We start from the raw sequence: 15884 nt of genomic DNA on the forward strand, positions 1-15884 counted from the left end.
TAAATTCTATTTTAATTCTTTGTGAGTGTTGTAAAAAATCTATTAAGCCTCCAACGTGATGTCCTCACAGCACTTAAGCCTCTACACACGTATAAATAGAGAAATTGCAAGAAAACATTTATGCATAATAAATTATATAGCTTTTCTCTCTCTCTTAACTTTGGGGCTTTAACCTATTTAAATTTAAAGCACCCTAGATTAAGTTCTGAGTATTGTATATTTGTTTGTATTATTGTGGTAGGTAACAAACTGTTATAGTATGTTGCTATCCTTCTTACAGCATGGAAATAAGTGTTCCATCCATTGAAAAACACAAATGACAAGGGATCGGATTTATTTCTACATCTTATTGACACGCCAAGTGATACAAAAGAAGCTTAATGAAAACATATGCAGTATACAATATTATATCCATATTCTTCCCACACTGAGATAGTTAAATTGGTGATAATTTGCTAACAATTATTATTAAATGATTGTTATGAATTCACAGTGCATTTATATCAAAAACATTCCAGGATGCTAAGATGTTATTACAACTAACCATATGAGCTGAACAAAAATTTTGAGAAAATAACTTAAAAATTCATTTTATACTTTAACCTTATGGTTTTGTTCATGAATAACAATCTTCTCTACCTTCAGATGCAACCCACCTTCTCATAAGTATTTCCTATTTATAAAATAATAATAATCATCTCAAGATAACACATGCCAAAATCCATTTACAATATCAAGTAAATATGATTACAAAGCCATAATTCTACAAGTTTATATACTTGTGTGTGTGTGTGTATATATATATATATATATATATATATATATATATACCAAGTTATTTTAAATATAAACCTGGTTTTTTACTCCATTTCCCAAGTAAGCAAACAGACAAGTCAGTCAAGTTTGTGCCTGCAAGTGTTGCAAGTCCAAGGCAACTCGTAGTAAAGATAGAATAAGCTCTAATCACTATTCTTAATATTTACCCTTAATGCAAAGCACATCTCCTGGAGGAGATGTATGATGCTATGTATTAAAGGCAAGGGGCCACTACCCAGACCGGTTTCGACCATTATTGAGGTCTCATCAGTGGGAGCCAGGCTAAGAAATACTAAGTTTTAAGTAACACAGAGCTTATAAATATTTTACCAACACAAGTTACTATAAGGTGCTTGGACCTTATTAAATAAAATTCTCAGGATGAGAGATAGATGTAGAAAGTTTTTTACCTTGGGTATAATGTATGTTAAATATACCAAGTTATTTTAAATATAAACCTGGTTTTTTACTCCATTTCCCAAGTAACCCAAGGTAAAAAACTTTCTACATCTATCTCTCATCCTGAGATTTTTATTTAATAAGGTCAAAGCACCTTATGGTAACTTGTGTTGGTAAAATATTTATAAGAGCCTGGCTCCCACTGATGAGACCTCAAAGGCCAAAAACCGGTCTGGGTAGTGGCCCCTTGCCTTTAATACATCTCCTCCAGGAGGTGTGCTTTGCATTAAGGGTAAATATTAATAATAGTAATCAAAGCTTATTCTACCTTTACCACAAGCTGCCTTGGACTTGCAGGCGCAAACTTGACTGACTTGTCTGTTTGCTTACTTGGGAAATGGAGTAAAAAACCAGGTTTATGTTTAAAATAACTTGGTATCTTTAAAAACCTTTCTACATATATATATAAAATATATATACACACACACACAGCATAATAGCTGCTGTTAGAGGAAAAAATTGTGAACTTAGAAAAAATAGAGATGCAATAATCAAAAGAATTCAGGAATTTTATACTGATCTCTATGAAGAAAGACATTCAAGAATCATCTATGGATAACACGATGCCCCTGAGATCTTACAAGGTGAAGTGGAAATGGCACTGTGGGATATGAAGAATGAAAAGGCCCCAAGAGAAGATGGAATTATGGTAGACTTCTTAAAACTGGGAGGAAGCCCTGTCATCAAAAAGCTGACTAAACTCTTTAATAAATGCTTAAAACAGAGAAAAATTCCAAAAAATTGGAACAATTCACTTCTAATATTAATTTTTAAAAAGGGCAATAAGGAAGAAATTAAAAACTACAGACCTATAAGCCTACTCCCCACAAAAATTATAAATAATAGAATAAAATCTAAACTAGAAGGAAAACAAGCTGGAAACCATATTCACACATTAAGACAGCTCATTAAAAAAACCAACTGAATACAATAAACCCTTATGTCTGGCCTATATAGACTACGAAAGAGCATTTGATTCAGTTAAAACATCTGTAACACTAAAAGTACTTGAAACCCATGGAACTGAGAAACATATACCGAAACACTAAAACATAAAATACATTCTGTAATTAAATTATATAAAAACAATGAAAGTTCTCAATACAAAAAGGCATCCAGCAAGGGAACACCATATCTCCTATAAAATACATTCTGTAATTAAATTATATAAAAACAATGAAAGTTCTCAATACAAAAAGGCATCCAGCAAGGGAACACCATATCTCCTAAATTATTTACAGCTGCACTAGAGGAAATCTTTAGAGGCCTTGATTGGGAAACAAAAGGAATAAACATAAATGGAGAAAGGCTGCATCATCTGAAATTTGCAGATGATATTGTCCGGATAGCAGATAATCTTGAAGATCTGGAATAAAAGCTAAATCAGCTAAACGAAGCCTCCAAGAAATTGGATTAAAAATAAATAGAGAAAAAACAAAAATAATGATTAAATACATAAACCATAGAACTGTCAAAGTTGAAAACCATGAAATAGAACAAGTTACTTCATATGTATATTTGGGCCAATTGTTATCCTTTGAGGAGTGCCAAAGAAAAGAGATTGAATGAAGAATTCACCTTGGATGGATGGCTTATGGGAAAATGAGAGACATATTCAGAAGTGACATTCCTACAAGTCTAAAAAGGAAAGCTTTCGACCAGTGCATACTTCCTGTCCTAACATATGGAGGAGAAACATGGACTTTAACAGAAGCCCTAAACAAAAAGCTGAAAACATCGCATGGAGAAAAGTATGCTAAAAATAACATTAAGAGATAGGAAGACAAATACCTGTATAAGATCTCAAACAGGTGTCATGGATATTGTAAAATACATTAAACAGGCTAAGTGGAGATGGGCTGGCCATATTACCAGATGTAGTGATGGGAAATGGACTAGAAAAACAACATAGTGAAGACCAAGAAGAAGGTGGAGGGATGAATTGAAACAAATTGCAAAAGTGAGAGAGGCAGAAAAACTGAATGGTCTGGAAAATCATGGGGGTAGACCTTCATCCAGCAGTGGACAGAACCAAAAGGTAGAAGAAGATATATATATATATATATATGTGTGTGTGGAAAAATTCACTTTTTTCTTCCCAGTCATACAAAATCACTGTACATCATGTTCTGAAGTTAATAACAGAAAATCACTAATTTTTAAATTTATTACTATGAAAGAGGGGGGGGGGGGATACTATAATAATGTGACTAATGAATACGTAGTGTCATCCCTCCATTACCATTTTTTTTTTTTAAGTTCAAACAAATGAGATTGATGCTGCTTACTAGCAACAAGTGTAGGTACTTGCCAGTAAAACATTGAATGAGTCACTTAACAGATATTAAACAGAGTGTGTACTATATATTTTTTCAAGATACCAAATTTTGACTAATGATTTTGCATATCAGAGAAAAATAACATATCTTCAGTTTTTCATCTCAACTTATGTAAGAAAACATTCCACAATCAAGAAGTTGCATGAAGAGTACATAGAGATATGCATGCTTTGCCTTTGAAGCAAAATATCTGTAATAAGATGGTAAGATTGTTAAAACTGTTGGTCAATATATTATTTAAATATGTTTTGATGAAGTAACTGGAATGATTCCTAAAAATTCCATCACTAGTTGCTTCTCAGATTTGGCCAAAGTGAGTTTATATGAATAAGGGACTTGATTAAATACTGGGCAGTAATCAGCATGTTTTGTGAAACATCTTGAGAGTTCTGGCAACCCATTCAAAAGAATAAGTATCCTACATATTTCATTTCACTTTGGTTTGGTGGATGAAGCCTTATAAATACATTATACTTGGCATGGTAAGATCTCTGGAACTATTAAAAAAAGGCAGAAGTGATTCACCATATAGAAACCTGGAAAGCCAAACTATAAACCAGTTTATCTGTTATGGATAGTCATGAAGAAATTATGGAAGAATTAAACCAGGAATCAGTAATATAAAAAATTAAAAAATAAGTGGATGGAACACATTGAAAGAATGAAAACAGAAAGATTACCAAAACAAGCCTTAAATTACAAACCATTAGGAAAAAGAAAACCAGGACGACATCTAAAGAAATTTAATGATGACTTCTAAGGCTGGAACAGGTCACTCTAGGCCTATATTCCTTGAAAAGCATGATGATATTCATCATGAAAAATATATAACCATTGTGATTGAATATACCTTATCTATCAAGCTGGAGAGGCTGTTCTAAACTGGTGAAAAAAGCTTTGATTAAATTATACCGAGGAAGGGAATAATGATAAATGAAAATTAGTGGCAGCATTTGTAGATTTGATGTACATGTCCAATACAATATTAAGGAAATCTGCTTATGCAGCTGACTTTGTGCTTGTGGTTCAAAGTAAATTTTTAAGACTACCTTAAGCAATGGTGATTAAAGCCAAACCAATTAATAAAATTATTTAAGCAACAAACATGCAATTACTATGAGATGAAAATCTAGCTTTTCTGAGAGTATACCTGACCAAACCTTATCTTTTCAAAACTGAAGCTGAGTTGCTTTCATTCCAAGTTAAATGGTTATACTTAGGGAGCTAGAATGGATATAATTAAGGTATATGACCTATCACTGGTTTATTCTGCTGTAGAATATTATATTATACTTCAGTATGAGAAGCATGTTGTAAGTCGGGTGATTTCCAACCATATAGTGACATGAAGGTAATAAAATATCGTGAGTGGAGAAAGGAAAGAATAGCTATAGAACTCAACACACTAACACAAAGATGTAGGCAAATTTCAAAAAAAAAGGAAATTGGACAAAATAAGTAGAATTCTTGGGCCCCTATAAAGAGGGCAGCTGAAATTTTAAAAAATGGAAAAGTTCTTGTTGATGAAAAACACAGCCAGAAATGAATCCAGTTTAAATGTTTTGGAGAAAAAGTATGCCAACAGATAAGCACCCCCCCCCCTAGATTTCTGTTAAAGACTGGTTTACTTATACATAATTGCTACCAACAACAACATGTAGATGCATAAATATTCACACAGAGTAAATAACATTGAAAAACATTTTGTAAAAATACAAAAGAAATGTGTTATTATTGATAACGATATCATCAGATTAGTTCAGGATATAGGATTTAAAATATATAGTAATAAGCACTGAATCTTCAGCAGGATAAAAATAAGTCACTTAAGGATCCAAGCTAAATAACTGGAAGGAGACTTCCACATAACCTTTTAAGGAATTTACAGAACAGGCGGACTTCTTACCTAATGTCCAACTGCTCACCTTCTCATGATGCACTTCCATTAGTAGGTATCTAAATGGATGAATTAGAATGGGCTGCCAGTTGCCAGTATGGGATTTAGCTGACAAAATTGTATTGTTACTGGCTTAAACCAAATAAAATGATGGTACAACATAATGGAATTCCATGCCAGCTGGGATGTCGCCAGTTAAACAAGGCCCGAGCTGTTTTCATAAGGAAAAATTTCAGTCAACTACTAAAACAAACTCCACCTTAGCAAAATCCAATTCAAGATAGGGTAATCAACAAAAGAAGTGAAATTAACAGGAGAATTCGAGAAAGATGAGACCAACATAATATATGTTACCAAAACAAAACAGACAAAAACAGGTGAGAATCTTTTAATAACAAATACAAGATGTTATATTCAGGAAGTAATAATAAGGGAAAAGAATTAGCTATACTATTGAACACTAAAATACAAGGATAATCTTCTTTATGACAGACAATATCAAGTATAAATGTGGACAATATTCTCTGTAATTTTTTCTGGCCCATTTGCACTTGAAAAACATTTTCTGCACAAGTTTCCAGTCTCAGACTCAATATATGTGGCACACATCTTTCTTAAATTATCTAAATACTGTATATACATGCAATTTTATAAACAAATTAAGTCACAATTGTTCAGCCACTCAAATCAAATTTAAACAAAGCTGCAGTTTGCTGCTTTAATTCTGGCAGTGACATTTTAAAGATTTAACATACTAAAACTGCTAATGTAATATTTCCTATATCAACGGTGCCCTTTTTTCATCTAACTATAACCTGTGAAACTGCAAGCACTAAATTAATTTGCTTAAATCTGTGTGCCTACAAAAATCCCCAAGATGTCTGCACGAGTTCGTGTGACTACTGTCTAGAGAGTAGACACCAAACAATTATGCCTCTGCAGTTCACACACACAGCACAGACTATAAGTAACTCATTAGAGTGTATTAAGGTTGGAATAAGAAGGGAGACATGACTAAATAAAATAAGTGACAAGTATGATTTTTCATATAATTTCTTTTTATAGGATATCCAAAATTGACTAAATTAGAAATTTTGAAAGCAACCTTGGAGATTCAATGACAAATTCTGAAGAAAACATTGATTGGTTTAGCCAGAGAGGCATGTGCTGAGATCTGTAAGGACAGAAATATCAGAACTCTGTGGTGGTGGAATCAAGAAGTTAAAAAGGCAGTCAAGGAAAAGAAGAGAAAACATATCAAAAGTTCTTGGCAATAACTGCTATTGGAAAATACAAAGTAAAATGTAAGAAAGCAAAGCACTGTGTAAAACTAGCTAAACAAGTCATGGGAAAATATTCTGGAAGATATTGAAAAGTTTAGAAATGAAGGAAACAGTACTGTAAAAGGAGACAGATATTCTAGATGTCTGGAGTAATTACTTTGAAGGACTACAAGACTAAATGACAGTAGAAAACTTCCAACAGGAATGCATATCCATACTTGAAATAGAAAAAGTCATCAAAACCTGAAATGTGGAAAAGCAGCTGGGGTAGATGAAATTTGGCCATCATCATCAAATTCCTGATATGTACCTTCGGTGAGTGTACAGGATAATTATGATAGTACTCCATGAAGAAATTATGCCATTACTAACTTCCAATCAACAATTTTCATCCAAATTAATCTGATACCTGTCAGGAATGCAATATTACCAGTTCTTATATTTCTGTCTATTAAGGTGCTTTTTTACTTTATCAATCCATCTACAACTTGGTCTTCCTCTGGGTCTGTTTCCTGCCAATCTGATAAAGAACACTTGTTTTGCTAATCTTTCTTTTCCCATTCTGTTTACGTGACCATTATTATTATTATTACGGGCAACTCCAAGGAGTCCTTTGACTCATCGAGGGAGGCCCTAAACAACTATTCAACATCCACACAGTATCTATCATACTTTCCCTTGAACTCATTCACAGTCATGGCACCCAAAATAGACTCTAACAACTTATTCCACTCATTCACCACTCTCCAAATAAAAACCCTAGTTCTAAAACCCTTGCTAACCACACTCTTTCCCAAGTTTCCTTGGATGGCCCCTAGTTCTCCCACCACCAATCCTGTTCTCGAAAATATCCTCTGAATTAATCTTATAGAAACCCTTCAGTAATTTTGAATGTCTCAATCATATCAACCAATTTCAGCAACCCACAAATCTTCAACCTATTCTCATAAGGTTCATTCCACAGACCTGCTATCATCTTTGTCACTCGCCTCTGGATCCTCTCCACCTCCTCCCCATCAAGAAGAAACCCTGGCACTCAGATCTGGGCACAGTAGTCAAGATGGGGTCTTATCAAGGCTCAATACAGAGGAACAATAACTTGATTGTCTCAGTATTCTTCAGTAACCAAGTGATTTGATGAGCTGATTTAGCCACTTTTGCAATGTTCCCCCTAAACTTCAACTCCCTATCCACCAACATTCCCAAATCCCTGGCCTCGTCAATCTCCTGGAGTACGGTTCCACCAGTGTGGTATACTGCTGCTAATCTTTTTACCCCAAAATGCATAACCACATTAAATTGACATCCATTCTCTTTAGCCCAGTCCTCCAATCTATCCAAATCATCCTGCAAAATTTTGACATCATGTGCATTCACTATTGCTCTACCCAACTTCGCATCATCAGCAAACAAATGAACAGATCCTCTCAGATCATTTCCTATATTGTTAATGAACAAATTAAATAGTAGTGGTCCAAGAACAGAACCTTGTGGCACACCACTAGTCACAGGTCATCTTTTGGACTCTACCCCTGAATAAACTACTCTCTGGTATCTCTCCATCAACCACCCTCCTATCCATCTCACCAACCCTATGTCCATACCCATATGCTGCAGTTTACTGATTAGAATTCCATGTGGTATCATGTGAAAGGCTTTAGCAAGGTCCAACAGTATCACTGTATACCCATTACCTTTATCCAGTTCAGCCGTCACTGTGTTATAAAACACAGGCAAGTTAGTGAGGCATGATCTACCCTTCACAAAACCATGCTGCCCCCCCCCCCCCATACAGTATCCCATTTTCATCTATGCATTCCTGTATTTTTCTCTTGACTACTTTCTCCAAAACTTTGACAACGACTCCTGATATGCTGATCGGTTGGTAATTTGCAAGAGCAGTCTTGGAACCTCCTTTATACAGTGGAACTATTTTCCCCTCTTTCCACCCCCTCGGGACTAACCCAGACCCGAGACTCAAATTAAACAAAATGGTCAAAGGCACTGACAATTCTTTAGCCGCTTCACGTAAGACCCGAGCTGGTATGCCATCCAATCCCACAGATGTATTCGCATTAAGGTTTTGTAATATACTATTCACCTCCATTTCGCTCACCTCAATTCCCGTATAAGCTATTGGTTCCTTCATTCCTGCAATATCACCACCTGGATGATATACACTTGCAAAGTGCTCGCTCAGTAATTCCACTATATCAACTGATTCATTTACCTCCCTACCATCGGCATTCCTTAAAATCATTCTGCTGTATACATTTTTTTCTTTTACTTGCAGCATAAGGGCCACTACCCAGACCGGTTTCGACCTTTATTGAGGCCTTGTCAGTGGGAGCCAGACCCAGAGGTGGCGATACCAAGGTGGAAGCAATGGACAAGTCATCTTTACCTATACGAGTTGCCAAAAGGTTAACCTTATTATTAAATTACTCTGGATTTAGAGAAAGATGTTGGAAGTTTTTTTCCCACTTAGTTAGACTATAATAAATTTAGTTTAATCCTTTATCCAAGTGTAAGCCTAGTGTAACCCTTCCTATTATCCAAGTGTAACCCGCATAGCATTATACATGTCTGCAAGGAGATGTGTTTTGCATTATGGGAGATACTAAGACAAGGAGTGATGAGAGCTTGGTCCACCTTTACCACGAGTCCTAAAGATACTTCAGGTGCATACTTTGTGTGCTTACAGAGTTTATTATTGCTGATTTTTGTACCAAACGTATTGCAAAAGTTATTCAATTTATTCAGAAGTATAACATCATCTTCATAAAGTAGAGGTAGGATCAACATTGCCAATTTTGATATCAGATTTAATACCACTTTCCTTCATAATGTGAACCATGTAGATAATGTGCACCCTTATTGACACCTGATTTAACAAAAACAGAGGATTTGAAATTGGAAGTGATCACTATTTAGTCTTGAGCAGGATAAAATTGAATTTCATATTGAAAAGAATAACATGTAAGAAAGTTTTAAAGCGAATAAAAGTTGAGCAGCTCTCAGATGTGAGCTGTTGACTAAAATACACAAAGATTATTGAAGAAAAAATGAAAGAGTTTGAGAACAGGAATCAAACCTTGGAGATTCAGTGGCAAACTCTGAAGAAAACATTGATGATTCTGCCAGAGAGGCATGTGGTGAGGTTGTCTGTAAGGATAAAAAAAATCAGAACTCCCTGGTGGACACAGGAAGTTAAAGAGGCAGTGAAGGAAAAGAAGAAAGCATACCAAAAGTTCCTGTCAAATAAGTCAGATTGTGCTCTTAGAGAATATAGAGACAAATGCAATAATGCTAAACACTGTGTAAAACTAGCTAAACAAAAGTCATGGGAGGACTTTGGCAAGAATATAGAAAATAAATATCAAGAAGGTGGCAAAATATTCTGGAGGTTGTTGAAGAAGCTTAGGAATGGAGGAAAGAGTGCTATAAAAGGAATTATAGATGGTAAAGGTGACGTGAAAACGGGAGAAAAAGATATCCTTGAATTATGGAGTAATTACTTTGAAAAACTGCTAAATGAAACATGCAGTGATGACAGCACAGTGGTAAAAAACACTGACCAGGCATGCAGTCAGGAATACATATCCATACTTGAAGTAGAAAAAGCCATCAAAGGCTTGAAATGTGGAAAGGCAGCAGGAGTAGATATTCGACCTGAAATGCTGAAGTATGGCGGTATAAAAGCCTTGCAGTGGCTGCTTTGCATAGTTCAGAATGCCTGGACAGAGGGACGAATTCCCGACGATTGGACTAGAGCTCTCATAGTACCCATATATAAAAAGGGAAATAAAAGTGCATATGAGAATTACAGAGGTATTTCCCTACTGAGTGTTCCTGGCAAGATCTATGCAAGTATACTTGAGAAACGGTTGAGAAGAATTGTGGAAGAAAAGCTTGGTGAAGAACAAGCTGGATTCAGGCCAAATAGAGGCTGTCATGATCAGATCTTGACTTTACGACAAATAGTCGAGAAAGCATGGGAATATAACAAAGATCTGGAAAAGGCATATGACAAGGTGCCAAGAGAGAAGCTATTCAATACGCTGCAGTTATATGGTGTCAATGGGGCATTATATCAAGCAATACTTAGTCTTTATTTGAGTTGTAAGTCAGCAGTTAGAATTGAAGGAAGTACAGGAAGATGGTTTAATGTTAAATCTGGTGTGAGACAAGGATGTACATTATCTATATGGATCACATTATGAAGGAAAGTGGTATTAAACATGATATCAAAATTGGAGATGTTAATGTCAGCTCTTTGCTTTATGCAGATGATGTTATACTTCTAAATAAATCTGCTACAAGTCTGCAAGATTCTCTGACTAAATTGAATAGCTGTTGTAATAGATATGGTATGAAGGTCAGCAATAAAAAGACAAAGACAATGAAAATAGGCAGAATCATTGAAAATGTCAACTGTGTTGTGAATGGAAAACCTGTGGAACAAGTAAAACATTTCAGCTATTTAGGCACGATTTTTACTGAAGATGGTAAATTAAATATAGAAATAGACAACAGAATCAGCAAAGCTGGTATGGTGGGAAGTAAATTGAATAAATTCATATGGAATAAGAGAGAAATTAGTCGGAACACTACATTAGCTGTATACAAGACAGTGTTCAAACCAGTTTTAACTTATGGATCTGAGAGCTGGGTCAGAAGTAAAACACTTGACCAAAGACTAGAGACCACAGATATGAGAGCCCTGAGAAAGATCATAGGCGTGAACAGATGGCATCAATGGCAGTATCATATTAAAAACGAGGATATTAGGAAAGAACTTGACATTGTCAGCATCCAGGAATGCGTTAGCAGAGCTAATCTCAGGTGGAATGGTCACTTAAACAGAATGGGCGAAGAAAGATTAGCAAAACAAGTGTTCTCTGCCAGGTTGGCAACAAAACGACCCAGAGGAAGACCAAGATATAGGTGGATTGATACGGTACAAAGTGCTTTAGACGATAGAAATATAAGAATAGATAATGTTGGAGTGTTGACAAGTAACAGACTGATTTGGAGGAAAATTGTAGATAGGAAATTAATAATGATGTAATTTTTTTCATGTAGTACTATCATATCCTGTACACCCCCTTGAGGGTACATGGCAGGAATTTGATGATGATGATGATCTTCCTCTACCTTCTTTTGGAGCATCATATTCCTCCAATTTACACTGACTACAAACACGTGACTCATTACATGCCTCAATGCACTTTGCCCTTTACTGAAACATTATTTTATAAATCAGTTATATACATGTATCATTTAAAAAGTTTGTTATGTTTTCTAAATTAAGTCCTGTTAAATATTAATTCATAATCATCAATTTCCTGATATGCAGCCTCAAGGGTTGTTCATTTCATCATTACTAATGTCCTGTCATCAATTTTCCTCCAAATTATTCTATTGCTTGTAACACTCCATTATTATCAGATCTTATATTTCTAACTTTCAGAGAACTAACTAGATCAATCCATGTAGATCTCAGTCTTCTCTCTGGATCTTTTTCTTGACATCTCGGTTTGCAAACCTTTCCTTTCCCATTCTGTTGGAGTGAACACTTTAACTGCTCACACTTACCTTAATGTGCTGGTATTTAACAATATCAAGTTCCTTCCTAAGATTCTGATATTAATGCCATATAACTTGTCACTCCCCTAATTTTCTTAGAACTCCCATATCTGTGATCTCCAGTCTTTAGTCAATTTCTAACCCAACTCTCAGATTCATAAGTTGGTTTGAACTCTGCACTTTATACTATTATACTTTATAATTGTTTTCAAATTTTTATGAAAAATCGGCAATAAAAAGACCAAAACTTACAAAATAGGCAGGAGCATAGAAAACTTCAAAATTTTATACAAAATTTTACACACGCTAGTTTAGTTTGTTTTAACTAATTTCTCTCTACAGATTTATTCAAAGTGCTCACCACCATACCAGCTGTACTTATTCTATTATCTATTTCCATATTTAATTTGTCATCTTCAATAAAAATTGTGCTAAATAGCCAAAATATTTTGTTTTATAGGTTCTTGTTCTCCGCTGAAAAAGTGGTTGAAGTTTTCTATGCTCTAGCCTATTTTCTGTGTTTTGGTCTTTTTATTGCCGATTTTTCATAAAAATTTATTGCAGCTCTTATACAATTTAATTACAGAATCCTACACAGTTGCAGATTCGCTCAGTACTATAATATGATATGCTTAAGCAAAGAGCTAAGTTTCACATATCTGAGTCATCATCAAATTCCTGCCATGTACCCTCAAGGGGTGTACAGGTTTAATGTCACTTTCTTTTATGATGTAATCCATATAGATGGTTTGCATCTTGGGTCTTACATCATACTACATTCCTGCACCTCCTTCTTCTATTCTAATTGCTAATTTACAATTTAAATATAGAAATATTCCATTTACCCCATATAACTGTAGCATTCTGAACAACTTTTTTCTTGACATCTTGTAATTGTAATATGCTTTTTCCAGATCTACAAAACTTAAATACAGATCCTTGTTTATATGCACGCAATTTCTCATAAAGTGAAAATTTGATTTTGGCAGCCTCTATTTTTTTTGAACCCAGCTTGTTCTTCTCCAAATTTTTCTTATTTAAATATGCTTGCATAAATCTTACCTCAAAGTCTTTGACAGGATAGAAAACATGCCACCTGTGCCACTGGCAATTGTGCCTTCTGATCCCCAATGTTGGGTGTAACCATTGTGCTTCTCCTCTTTCTCACTCCAATGGTTGATGTCTGGCTTGATTCCTCTTTTCAAACTCCTCCACAGATGATGAAGGCAAATCATCTCCTCCTTTATTTAAAGCATTGTCGTGCATGCCTTCTGTGACTGTCTTTCAGAAAGATATCAGAAAAATCTTGGAAAACCAAAAGGCAGTTGGCCACCTGTTGTGCTCAAAGGATCTGCTCTTGAACTAACACCTGTTCTTTATCATCTGTACACTACATTATACTCAGTTGGCATCCACTCTACAGCATGGAATTAAGGCCAGTATAGCTAATTACTAAAAAAGAAAAGAAAAAAATGTGATAAATGTCTGCCATCAAGTTATCGACAGTCAACTTCTTTGACACCTGGAGAACTGTCAGCTAATTAGTGCCTGCCAATCTAGATTCAAAGATCTCCTAGCCCATGAAAAGGTTTGGAGAAAGTTGTGCCATTGCACTTAGATCTCTTGAAATGCATTTGATAGGATCTGGCATTAAAGGATTCTCAACAAATTACCATCATATGGACTGCCATCCTTCCTTTGTAACTGGGTTGCCAGTTTTCTCGCAAATCAATCGGTACAGGTAATGATGGAGGGTGTTCTCCATTCAGATTTTCCAGTTAATGCAGGTAACCCTCAAGGCTCTGTCATTTCACCCAACCTCTTCCTGATATTTTATAAATGACCTGCTCTCATTGACTGCAAATCCTCTTCATAGTTTTGCTGATGACAGCGCACTCTCCATTCTTATCTGTAATAAGAGCCCTGAATGCTGATTTCTGCTCCACCTTGATTGGAATGAAAACAACCCAGTCACCTTTGCTTCAAAACAACCCAGTCACTGCTTCCAAACCACAGTACTCCTCATTTTCTATATTCTATATAAAAAGACCTCAAAATCTTCTCCACTTACTTTTGATAATGCTCTCCCTCGTTTCTTGGACTGACTTACATCAAACCTTTCCTGGAATAATAATGCCACATCCAAAAAAACTTTGCATCCTTTTTCACTGAAGACAGAACTTCTCTTATGACCAGTTACTTGATTATGAATACGAGTTTACTCTGACGTTTGTTTACAGTTTTATGCTGCAAGGACTAATATGGCCAACTATAAGGGTCAAAGCAGCAGACAAATATAAATAAACAGGTATAGATAAAAAAAGATAAGCATGAAAAAAGTATACATAAAATAGTGCAAAACCAATTGTAAAACACAGGTAAAAACAACCTTGTGCAAATAAAATAATGCAAACAATCTATATATAGTGAAAAATATTGATTTTCTGTAAAAATGTATAAAAAAAACCTTGGTTAGTCTGATAAAATCTGCCTGAGCATATATAATGACTCAGAGAGATTATGTATACAACTAAAATAGTGACTGCACTTGGCGAAATATGGGCAATCAATTAAAATATGACTGATCATTAGTCTACTACCAAAGAACTCGCATACAGGCATGTCATCACCCCTCAGTTGAAAGGAGTATGTGAGATGGCTATAACTTATAGGAAGCGAATTTAAGAACAACTTCCTCTTTATGGACCCTGCATAGACTGAATTGTTACAATTTAATTTTAGTGAGCTTATTATTGGCCTCTCTATTCCATGATGACTGCCACTGGAATAAGTTCCTGTCTTATGATCTGTATGCAATCAGTGTAAGCTTGAGAATGAGCTGCAGTATCTGCAGCCTCATTTTCCTTAATTTCAGTGCAGCTTGGAATCCAACAGAAGCATACATTCAATGTGGCTTCCATAACTAAGAAAGCACATGTTGGATCCGAGAGAGAGAGTTCTGGTATGTATATATATATATATATATATATATATATATATATATTATGCTCCTTGGGTAGTAATCCAGTTGTATGTGTTTTAAAGCAAGCTCTATACAATGCAGCTAGAGCTTGCTTCAAAGTTGTTACATTATAGCAGGATCTGAGCAGATATTGTGCTGTCTGGAAAAACAGCAAAAGATCCCACTACAGCCTTTGATTTTGAATCTTCAATGCAAAACAGGCAGAAAATCAGAGTTTTCAATTTTATAAGCTTGAAACAGCTGCTTATAGACAACAGGAGTGGCAAAAAATGTATGTAGTCTGCAAAAAAGAAAAGCTGCATGGTGGCACGTACGAAAGCCATATTGACTATTCCCAACATCTAGAGCATGAGACAGCTTTTATACACAAGCCAAAGGATTGTATAGAAGTCTGATGGGTGTTATACATCCATATGGGATGGTCTAGCAGGGATTTTATTTTCATAACATAATAGAGAATTTGTCATTTGTCTCAATGTACATACTAGGGATTGGTGAAGTACAAAATGCTCAGTTGA

General features: G+C 35.2%; 1 protein-coding gene across 1 annotated transcript in view; it reads right to left on the reverse strand.

The window, feature by feature from the left end:
- Positions 1-317: 317 nt before the first annotated feature.
- Positions 318-15884, reverse strand: part of LOC150094638 (tRNA-splicing endonuclease subunit Sen2-like) — a 114056-nt gene continuing 98489 nt past the window's right edge. Inside the window, exon 8 of the mRNA XM_090411325.1 lies at positions 318-673. Within this exon, the coding sequence (XP_090267451.1) occupies positions 617-673 (57 nt within the window). The 3' untranslated portion in view covers positions 318-616. The remainder of the gene's footprint in view (positions 674-15884) is intronic.

This window comes from Typopeltis vanoorti, chromosome 21 (genome assembly GCF_054136105.1).
Source record: "Typopeltis vanoorti isolate ZY-2024b chromosome 21, IOZ_Tvanoo_1.0, whole genome shotgun sequence".
In the NCBI taxonomy this organism is placed as follows: Eukaryota; Metazoa; Arthropoda; class Arachnida; order Uropygi; family Thelyphonidae; genus Typopeltis; species Typopeltis vanoorti.